This window comes from Urocitellus parryii, chromosome 11 (assembly GCF_045843805.1).
Source record: "Urocitellus parryii isolate mUroPar1 chromosome 11, mUroPar1.hap1, whole genome shotgun sequence".
Classification (NCBI taxonomy): domain Eukaryota; kingdom Metazoa; phylum Chordata; class Mammalia; order Rodentia; family Sciuridae; genus Urocitellus; species Urocitellus parryii.
In genome coordinates this window covers 72819367-72830339 of record NC_135541.1, presented here as the reverse complement: position 1 = coordinate 72830339, position 10973 = coordinate 72819367, and the positions used below count along the sequence as shown (strand labels likewise).

Below are 10973 nucleotides of genomic sequence, written 5' to 3'. Positions count from 1 at the left end.
CTCCTCGGGACCACTTGTTCAAAGGAGGAGCGCGCCCCTCCGCCCAACTAGGGGTTGGGGGATAGGTCTGAGAGGGCTAGCGAGCTACTCTGTAACGCTCAGGAAGTGAAGCTTGTGGTTTTGGGGGCTGAGCTCAGAAGGAGATTAAAAAAAAAGAGAGAGAGAAAGAGACAGAAAGGTCTCTCCCGAAAGCAAGATTCAGTTTGAAAACTCTTGTGTCCGCGCCCTGACCCCGCAGGTAGGTTTGCTGTACCTCTTCTGCGCCTCCTGCCCTGGTGGGGGTGGCCACAAAGACTGGCAGGGCACTGATACTGCGGGGGCGACCAGAGGGCGCTGGCGGGTCCCCACCTGCTGCCGGCACTGTGTGGGAGTTGCCAGAGCTCCTGCTGCTGAGTTCGGGCGCCACCAGGGTAGTGGGGCTGGGAATTTGGAGTAGAGGGGCGAGCGCCAGAGGTTTGGTGGTTGGTCGGCGGAGTGGGATCTCCCCCCCCGCCCCCCCCCCGGGAAGGAAACATCAGGTGGGAAGACAGCGACAGCTGGTCTCGGGAGGCCGCTGGATTAGCCCTCTTCAGCTCCCGCCTTCCCGGTCCTTGACTGGAAAGAGAGGCCCGGCGAGCCGGCGTGAGCTGAGGGACCCGCCCCGCCCCTGGCCTCCAGCTGCAGCCTGAGGTTGTGTTCCCACGCATTCACCTCTTCGCCCTACTCCCTCCTACCCGAATCCACCTCCCCTTCACGCCCACCCCCACAACTAGCAAGCTAGCTAGGGTGCGAGAGAGGCGCGAGTTTGTGGTCCGGGTGAGGAGGCCTCCTCTGTGTCTACCTTGTGCCAGATCCAGCGCGGGAGCAGACATCACTTCTGCTCCCCACCGGTCCTGCTTCTGGCCAAGCCACAGGCAGGCCCTCGGGACGGGACGACTTCGCCCTGTTTTCCTTTCCTCCAAGTTTCATGTTTTTGTTTTTTAGATATTTTAAAATTATCTATCTATCTATCTATCTGTCTGTCTATTTTGGCGTTTGTGGCATCTAATTGTACGAGCACATTGTGCAGGAAAAACTGAAGCTGCACTGCCCCTGCCCAGGGAGCCATCCCAAATGGAGGGAGACAGCACCCTCACCCCTTTAGGCATTCTGACGCTTAGATCGCGGGAAACGTCAATGGGATTCCCGCGTCAAGTTCCAGACTTATTTCTCCTAGGCGTATTCTCACTCTTCTGGGGAAGGGAGCATAGTAGGGCAGAGGATCTGGAGTGGGGTGAGGGCACTGCCAGGGACCGAGTTCTCTAGGACTCATTCTGCGTAGAGAAGTACCAACAGTCCTAGTGACCTGCATCTTGCCCGGGAACGCAAAGGCTGCGAGTCCCGCAGTCTCAACCGCGCAAAGCCCTAGCACAAGGAGTTCTGCCCCGGCATGGAGTCCCCAGAGCCCTGGTTTCTGAACTTGATGAGGCTTGCCATTGCGGCTCTGCCCGTAAAGGTTACAGCTGTCTTGAGAACCCGACCCCCATCGCCTTCGCAGAGAAAGGAAGACAGATTCGTTTACCCCAGACTCCTTGGTCGCGGGGTTCCGCCCCCGGAGCCCGCCGCTAGCCAGGCTGGAGTCGCCGCCCCGCCTCCCCGCCGGGCTCCGGTTTCGACCCGAGATTAGGTGAACTGATTCGGGTTTAATGAGAGCGACGCAGCAGACAGCTAGCTCCCTACTGCGCTGGCTCCCGGACCCTCGTTTTCTGTCCACGGCCAGCACAGCCAGCACGCTCAGTTGTCTTTCTTGTCCGTTAAGCCATCGGTGCTCCATGAACTTAGGACGCCGCGCGGTTCCCATTCAGCACGCCCAGGTTGGTCTCGACATCACTAGGACAAGATTTTGGGGGAGCAGAACGGAAAGTGCTATTTCCCAGGACCTGGTTTTCGAGGTTAGGCCTCCATTGTCTATGGTGACTTGTGACGGTTGCAGCCGTGGCTGATGACCACCGCACCCTCAACTTGGAGACAAACTTTTCCCTGTGTGGGGCGAGAGTGAGTAGCGAGCAAGATCACCGGATGCTAGTTTCTCCCGGGGCAGAGGTTGACCCTTTGCATTCACCCCCCTCCACCACCGCGTCACCTTCCTTTCCCTTTGCCCTCCCGCCTCCCTTCTCTGGCCTCAGTTGCCCGCAGTAGTCCTATTGCTGTCCCCCTCCCAACCCTGTCTTTCAGTCCAGCCCAGGGCACCCCGTTTCTGCCCCTCTTTCACTTCAGTTTGCAGTGGGCTCTTGGAAGTCTTGGCCTCTTCCGGGTCCTCGACCACTGACTCATCCTCGGCCCTTACTGACCCGCGTGTTCCAGCTCTCCCGGTCCAACTAGGCAGGCAGTGGGTGGTCGAGTTGGAGTAACGGACTGGTTGGGAACTATGGCTCTCCAGAGAGTTTGCACTAGCGAGCTTTAGTAAGGAAGGGGAGGGGCCGGGGGCGTGGGCAGAGCAGAGGAAAGGGGCCTGAGCCAGGGCCCTGGGACAAGTTTTACCACTGAGCTGTGGCAGTGCCGGGAGCGGACAGGGCTCGCGCCACCTGTCCGAGTGCCACCTGGTGAGCGTTGTGCATGGGGGGGGGGGGGGGTGCCAGGCCCCTCCTCCCACGGGCTTTCTTTGCTCCTCCCTGGCTAGCGTTCTCCCTTTGCCTCGGTACCCAGTCCCGAACCTCGGAGGGTGCTGACTCGCGTTTCCACCCAATTTTCCCTTCAACTCAGGTCTCTGCTGGGGCTGAAGGAACACTTGGAGTGACTGTGGGCTGACGGAGGCTATAGGAACATTTGGAAAGGAGTGGGGAAAGCATTGGGCCACCATGCCGCGCTCTTTTCTCGTAAAGAGCAAGAAGGCTCACAGCTACCACCAACCACGCTCCCCGGGACCAGACTACTCCCCCCGTTTGGAGAATGTACCAGCTCCAGGCCGAACAGGTGCGAGGCGCGCGGGACCCGGCAGGGCAACTCCCTGGGACACCAACCTTGCACCCTGCCTCATCATTTCTTGGGAACCCGGGGAGGCGACCCCAATACCCGCTTTGTTGTCTTTTTTTGTTTCCTCCTGTTGTGATTCCTCATGAGCTTGTCTAGGTGCCAGGACCTTCCTGAGACAGCTTTCGGATCCAAGAGGGTTTCTGGTCTGATCGGAGTGGATAGAGGAGGACGCTCGGGTGCCACCGTCTTGCAGGGCACCATTTCAGAACCCGCAAGCTCGTCCGGGCTCAGCCTAATTCCTCTCCTGATTCCTCTCCGCAGACAGCATTTCGAGTTCAGGAGAGGGGAAGGCGGAGCCCGGGGACCGTTTGTCCCCTGAGTCTCAACTGATCGAGGCCCAGGACAGAGCCTCTGCGTCTCCGGACAGCTGCGAGGGCAGCGTCTGCGACCGGAGCTCGGAGTTTGAGGATTTTTGGAGGCCTCCTTCACCCTCCGTGTCTCCAGGTAGGAACCCGTTGGGAGATTCTGTGGTAGGTGCCAGGAAACCCAGCATTGAGCTGGGAACTGGCGCGGTCTTGGGCGCAGAAATGCAAAAATGGCAACGGAGTCTTACCCTGAGGAGGGAACTTATTCGTGAGGGATGGGTCCCAATGGGGGAAGCATCAGCCTGTTCTGCGATTGAAACAGTTTGCCCCATCACCACCCCGAATCCGCTGTCTACTTTTAAGGCTTTGGAACCCTGGCTGCAGGTAGTTTGCATTCGTTTGCGTGGAGCTGACCGGTGAGAGAAAACAAAGCAGATATCTCCACTGGCTACTCCAACGTTTAGTTGCGGTGTTTTTTTGTTTTTTGTTTTTTGACCAGAATTGATTTGTTTAAAGATATTATGATCCCAGATCCCGGAACCCACACAAATGGAGACCCGGTAGTCTCAGCCTGACTGAGCTGGGCGCCAAGTGGAAGAGAGGGGTCGGTGAACAAAATCTCAGCTCCCTGCTCGGTCTTCACAGGCACAGATTGGGGGCTTCTTTCATTTTTCGTTCTGCTAATATGGTCCAGCCTCGGGACCAGCCTACTGGGTTTCATTTCCAGCAAGCAGTAGAGTTTCCTGCACCCGGGTGACTGCACGTTGGGTGGGGGCAGGGCTCGGGTCCTGGACGGTAGGAGTAAGGAAGGAGCAGACCAGCCCAATTCTGCCAAGGCGAGTTGTTTCCAGATTATATTTATTAGTTTTAAAAGATCATCTCCACCAATCCCACACTCAGTGAGTTGACTTGATCAGACCTGCAGCTCCAGCGAGGAAAGCCAATAGTGGAGGGGTCTTTCTGGCTGTGTATGACACCCCCCACGGAGAACAGGGCACCTCCAGAACCCTTCTGTCTGAAAATCAGGTTGCAGCTTTTCACTACATTGGTCAGCCTGGACTGGAGTGTGTGTGTGTGTGTGAGAGAGAGAGGGGATGGTGTGGAAGGGAAGAGAACAAATCTACTAGTTTTAGCCAAGTTCACGTGGAAGGGTGCAGCAGGATTCAGGAAGCTTATCCTGAAGATGTTGACTAAATCTTTTTAATTGTAAAGTCATCCTTTCTGAGAAATTCGTCTCCCTGCCACTCCATCAAAATATAATAGGAATAGGGTTGGAGAGAATTCGGCACCCCTTTCCCGCTATTTCTTTGCTACCTACACTAGGCACTTAACTTTGAGGATCTTAACACCTTGAGGTCTTTTCGGACATATGCGTCTTCAGTAGTTCCGGGTCCTCTCCCTTCTGCATCATCGGTCCGGGAAAGAAAACCGATTGATTGTGAACATGTAGTGGCTTAGGAGAGTGTTGGCGCTGATGTCTGGACCTTTTGCCCAAGTTCAGGGACTAAACAACCGCGCTTTCTCCTCCCGCACAGCTCAACTCTTTGTGTCTAGACGCGCCTTGTCCTTTATGGGACCTCCAGGTGCTCGGATCCCGCCAACGGCGAGGACTTCCGAGGCCCTCCAACAGAATTTACCTTTCTATCTGCTGTCATTTTAACCATCAGTTTGCTACCCCGCCACTGACCCGCGAGGCCCCAGTGTCCTGGCTATGTTTTACCCCGGAGCGCCCCTGGAACTTTGCGTGGCACCCGCACACGCACTGTTCTACAAATGTTGGGCGCCTGGTAATGCTTGGTGCACCCGGCTCCGCCCTGCTTAAATCTGACCTGACACCCTCCTGTGCTCTACAGCGTCAGAGAAATCCATGTGTCAGTCGCTGGACGAAGCCCAACCCTTCCCTCTGCCTTTCAAGCCGTACTCATGGAGTGGCCTGACGGGTTCTGACCTACGGCACCTGGTGCAGAGCTACCGGCCTTGTACAGCTCTGGAACGCGGCCCCGGCCTCGGTCTCTTCTGCGAGCGCACACCGGAGCCTGGCCACCCGGCCGCGCTCTACGGCCCAGAGAGGGCTGCAGGCGGCGCGGGGGCCGGAGCCCCAGGAAGTTGCAGCACAGGAGGTGGCGCTGGCGGTGGCGTGGGCCTGGGGCTCTATGGCGACTTTGGATCTGCTGCGGCCGGGCTGTATGAGCGGTCGACGGCAGCGGCTGGCCGGCTGTACCCGGATCGCGGCCACGAGCTACACGCTGAAAAGGGTGCTGGTGTCAAGGTGGAATCTGAGTTGCTGTGCACCCGCCTTCTGCTGGGCGGCGGCTCCTACAAGTGTATCAAGTGCAGCAAGGTGAGATTCCTGCGCGCCCAGCCTTGGCAGCCCGGTGCCAGCGTCCCCGGCCCACGTCCCGCCACTGCCCGCTCCCGGCGGCCCCTCTCAGCGGCCTTCTCCCCGGCCCCACCCGTCTCAGGTGTTCTCCACGCCGCACGGGCTCGAGGTCCACGTGCGCAGGTCCCACAGCGGCACCAGACCCTTTGCCTGCGAGATGTGCGGCAAGACCTTCGGGCACGCGGTGAGCCTGGAGCAGCACAAAGCTGTGCACTCGCAGGTAAGCGCAGGGCATATTGACTGCCGCACGCGCAGCCCTGCTCAGGTCTTCGAACTTGAGATCTTTTGTTCTTCCTCTGTGCTGCACCAGACGCTCTCAGCAAGGTGATTTTGGCCCCACTGCCTCCCAGTCTGCTCCTCCAGTCCCTCGGTCAGGTCCTCTTGCCCCGATGTAGGTGTATTGGGAAAGGTAGGTGGTAGCAGACTCAGGCCTTGAAGCAGTCTTGCATTTGGACGTCACATCATTGTGAGCCTTCGGGGTGTGATCCTAAACATTCCCTTGGGTTTGAGGAAGGTTTGGGTGCACTGAGACTTGCTGCTGATACATTAGCTCTGTTTCTTTGTCCGGATTTTTTTTTCCCCTGCCAAATGGTTGTCACTTAATTTGCATTAGCCCCTCCTAACTGAAAAAGGTGGTACGTCGGCTCATTTAGAGCATCTACTAGCACATTTTCCAGGCTGTTCTTGCATTTATTCGTTTATAACTATTTGTTGCCTAACTTCCAGGTGACTAGTACTTCAGAATTCTATATAGCACACCAGCTCCTTGATAGGATGCCCCACGGAGAGTACAGTTTAGTTGAAAGACAGAGGGTAGATAAGGAAATAAGTACACAAATGGCTATGACAGAAATCTTATTTACAAAGACTTGTTAACTTAGAGTATCAGCCTGTCTCCTCCAACACCCACAATGGCTGAGGGGTGGAGGCATTTCAAGTGACTGAGGTTTAAGCCTCCAGTTGAAGAGGGTGGAGAAATGTGTATAAATGGGTGTCAAAAATTCAGGGTGGGGATAGTTTTTGCCATGAGATTTGGAGGGTTGTGGGTGAAAAGTGTTTTGATAGAAATAAAAATGTTAAGGGGTGGGTGTTAAAGGAGAAGTATGGAGAGTATGGGGACTGGAAGTAAAGGGGGGGGGAGGGAGGATTATGTAGAAGGAGAACCCTGGCTTTGGAGTTTTTAGGGTCAGGTTAGTGGTGAGGAGGTAGCAGCCTAGGTGTTTGCAGTAGGAGTGCTGCATCTCTCTCTCTGCAGGAGCGCAGCTTTGACTGTAAGATCTGTGGCAAGAGCTTCAAGAGATCATCTACACTGTCCACACACCTGCTTATTCACTCAGACACTCGGCCTTACCCCTGTCAGTACTGTGGCAAGAGGTTCCACCAGAAGTCAGATATGAAGAAACACACCTTCATCCACACTGGTGAGCTGAAGATACCCAGAGGCCAATATAACTCACCTTCTCTGATATTCTAGCCCCAGTGAGAGGTGGATGAGGTTTTCTGGATGGAGCTAATCACTGCATGTTAAAGAAAACAAAGAGACAGATTCTTCTAGGTTCATTCACAGATGTGATTCTTCCCAGAGGGGACTTGATCTGGGATTGTGTCTCAAGGACCAGCAGGTCAGATTGCAGGTTCTCCATCCTTGGAAAGAGTAGGGTTTTTTTTTTTTCTTTCTTTCTTTTTTTTTTTTTCTAGTTTAGCAGCTGCTCCAACTGCTTCCTGCTCTGGGTGAAATATGAAGCCCCAGAGACCTCTCAGAGTTTTGCTCTAAATGTTTACCTAGAGATTGAAGACTTTCTGTAGGGCTCCCACAGAGGCTTTTCTGGGAGGGACTCATGTGTTGCCTTTCTACTGTATTTTTAGGAGTCAAGAGCTTATTCTACTTGAGGAGGAAAAAACAATGGCAATATTACTAAGCTCTGTTAAACTGCATTATCTCATCTTATTCTCACAACAACTTCAGGAGATAGAAACTATTCCTTATCCCCATTTTAGAGATGAGGAAAGGAGGCACAGAGGGATTAAGTAAACTGTTCAAAGTCACGCTAGCAAGTAGGGGGCCAGAGCTCAAGTTCAGGCCTATGTGACCTCTCAAATATCTGTGCTCTTGTCCTGTTTATCCTATTCTGTTTTCAAAGTCATGAGGATTGGTAGACACAGAAAGCTTCTCTTCACGTATGGCTGTTTTCACAAAATCAGCAATTTTATGCCTTAGTAGTGATAATTTCTTACCTGTGGTAGCGTTTTATAATTTACTCAGTGTTTTCAAATCTGTCATTTCATTTGATACTTCCTGTCACCCTATAAAGTAGAAAAAGCTGCTCTTACCATCCAGAAACTCAGAAACATTGAATGATACCCAATATCAGACTACAGAAATCATGACACCATTGAACATTTTGACTGCCAGTCCTGAATTTTCCCCTGAGCTATAACTCTGGCCCTGTTTTTTTTTTTTTTTTAAACAGGGCCTTGCTAAGTTGCTGAGGCTAGCTTCAAGCTTGAGGTGCTCCTGCCTCAGCCTCCTGAATAACTGGAATTACATGTGTATGCCACATGTGTGCCTGGCCAGATGAAGGTTTTAATGCCAGCAGCTCATGGGTTCACCTCCAGGAACACATTATTTTTTTCTTTTTGTGGTGATGGGAATTGGACCCCTGAGCCTCATGCATGCTAGGCAAGCACTCTACCACTGAGCCACATTCACAGCTCCAGGAATGTTTCTTTTAATTCACCAAGACATTTACATTAGACCTGGAATTTTTGACAGTGTTATTGCAGAATATGAATATTCATTTAAAACAAATGGCACTGTGTTCCAAATAGCTACTGTTGATATTTATGAATATTCTTGGACAGTGTAGATATTCCTATCCAAAATCTCAGAAAAAAAATCTTACTTTAATCATACCCATTTGCCTGAAATTTCCGTAGAATTCACTCCTTTATAAGTAAAGGTATTTAAGACACTCATCAAAATGCAACTAGGATCTTGACTGAATGAAACATGAAATCTTTATCAAACATTTACATTATAGCTAGAATTGGTTTCTCAGATTTGTTTGAGCCTAAAGAGATAGGATAACTTTTGATGGGTGATTTCTTATCCAAGAAATCTGAAACATGAAGAGAGAAGAGAGCATAGCAAGAGGGAAAGAAGGTTCCTCAAAATCAAACTTTATCTGTTTGCATTTTTAGCCCCAATACTATTAATGCTATGCTGGGGCTATTTGAAAATAGATGACATTTACCTAAATGTCACATAGTACATGAGATGGGGAAAAGACAAAACCTTTTCATGTCTAGTAATTTATTAATCTTTGGTAAAGAGTTGCTGTCATATAAAGAATCTTCCCAGGCATGGTGGCATGTGCCTTTAATTTCAGCTACTTGGGAGGCTGAGACAGGAAAATTGCAAGTTCAAGGCCAGCCTCAGCAATTTAGTGAGGCTCTAAGCAGTTTACCGAGAACCTGTCTCAAAAATAAAAAAATTTAAAAAAAACTTTAAAGGGCTCCATGGTTAAGCACCCCTACATTCAATCCTCAGTACCAAACAGAATAGAATACAGTAGAATACTATGATTAGTCTCATAAAAAGAAAGTAAAATCCAGGCAGAAAAAGACTAGCTACTTTAAGAAATACTTTGTGGCTGGGCATGGTAGCACATGCCTATAATCCCAGTGATTTGGAACACTGAGGTTGGAGAATCACAAGTTTAAGGCCAGCCTCAGCAACGTAGCGAGACCCTGTCTCAAAAGTAGAAAGGATTGGGGATATATTTCAGTGGCAAAGTACCCCTCAGTTCAATAGCCAGTACTGGAAGAAATGAGAAGAAAAGAAAATAAATACCTTGGAGCTCAAATGTGGACTTTTAAAATAAGACTTTGAGAAATGTCTATGCCTCAGATACATTCTGTGGTCCTGCAAGATCAAGAAAGAAGACAGGCTCTCTGGTATACAAAACCAACACCCACTTGGAAACTCAGATTTGAAAACTTCCTCTGAATTAGAGCCAAGTCACACGGTTTGTAGGACAGCTCCTCCCACCTCCTGTTGAACATCTGTTCTGGGTGCTCTCTGCTTCTAAAAGTCAGGGGAGTCCTCCGAGGTGGATTCAGCTGGGGAGGGCACGTGGCCTTTGCTCTGTTTCCGTTTAGCAGGAAACGGTTTGAGGCCTCTGGCTGGGAACCCCCACTCAGAAAGTCTCCCTTCCACCTGGTGTACCCATGACTTCCCGGGACCACATTGCAGGCTGGGAGTCAGTTCATGTTGCAACACATCCCTCTTTGAGTTGCTTGAAGGTCTTAGACTGTGGTGCAGCCAGCTGCTGCCAAGAGCATGTGGGTCACAGTGGATCTCCTCTAGCTTTGTCATAAACTCATACTTTCTCCCCTCCCCCTTCCTTTCCCGCAGGTGAGAAGCCCCACAAGTGCCAGGTGTGTGGCAAGGCATTCAGCCAGAGCTCCAACCTCATCACCCACAGCCGCAAACACACAGGCTTCAAACCCTTTGGCTGTGACCTGTGTGGGAAGGGCTTCCAGAGGAAGGTGGATCTCCGGAGGCACCGAGAGACACAGCATGGGCTCAAATGAGCACCCTCACTGGCTGCAAGCAGCAGCTACACGACACTACGGAGGATGGCTTCCCTGCTTGCCTCTAGCCTCTCTAATTTCTCAGGCTCCCCAGTCCAGTCTGCAGATCCCACCAAGGTGAATCCCCTTCACCTTACTTTCTGTAGCTGCCAGAGGGAACAAGTTACCTTTTTAAAGTTCTTTGCCGAGTGGGAACCACAGCAACTCGCCGGACTTTAGGCTACTCTACACCTGAAGATGTGAAGTCAAGTGGGGATCAGATAAAATCTTGGACTCCACAGTTCTTCTCATTTCTACCCTGTTCCACAGACAAGAAATTTCTTCAGGTGTTGTCCCTCTTCCTGAATTCCCCTAGATACTTATGTGGAAGAGAAGGAGCCCCCATTTACAAGTGGACACATGCTATAGTTTTAGCTAGAAAGAAGAGTGAGTGTTTTTGTTGTTGCTGTTGTTGTTTTGTTTCCTTCTGGAAAGTTTGTTGACCCCTTTTTGTTGGGTGCTGCCTGTAAATCTCAGAGGAATCATTTCTCCTCCTTGAAGAGTGGTTCAGAAACTGATTTGGGGAAGGATCTTAATTCTTTTGAAATCACCAGATGCACCATCAAGCCTGCCCCAGGAAGAAACAGAAAAATAGACTTGGTGATGAGAGGAGGATCAGAGGTCCTTTCTGCAGGAGGCCTGTGAAGACCTCATCAGAGGTT

At 51.5% G+C, this 10973-nt stretch overlaps 1 protein-coding gene across 1 annotated transcript; it reads left to right on the top strand.

The window, feature by feature from the left end:
* Positions 1-2525: 2525 nt before the first annotated feature.
* Positions 2526-10397, top strand: Gfi1 (growth factor independent 1 transcriptional repressor). The gene is made up of 7 exons (XM_026403105.2): positions 2526-2561; positions 2722-2931; positions 3253-3435; positions 5150-5637; positions 5759-5896; positions 6932-7097; positions 10094-10397. Exons 2-7 carry the CDS (start codon positions 2817-2819, stop codon positions 10270-10272), a joined length of 1269 nt encoding a protein of 422 aa, XP_026258890.1. The 5' UTR covers positions 2526-2561; positions 2722-2816; the 3' UTR covers positions 10273-10397.
* Positions 10398-10973: the final 576 nt, after the last annotated feature.

Coding starts and splice junctions, on each gene's coding strand:
- Gfi1 (XM_026403105.2), top strand. CDS start 2,817: ATGCCGCGCTCTTTTCTCGTAAAGAGCAAGAAGGCTCACAGCTACCAC. Junction 3,436..5,149: donor TTCACCCTCCGTGTCTCCAG/GTAGGAACCCGT, acceptor TGTGCTCTACAG/CGTCAGAGAAATCCATGTGT. Junction 7,098..10,093: donor ACACACCTTCATCCACACTG/GTGAGCTGAAGA, acceptor CCTTTCCCGCAG/GTGAGAAGCCCCACAAGTGC.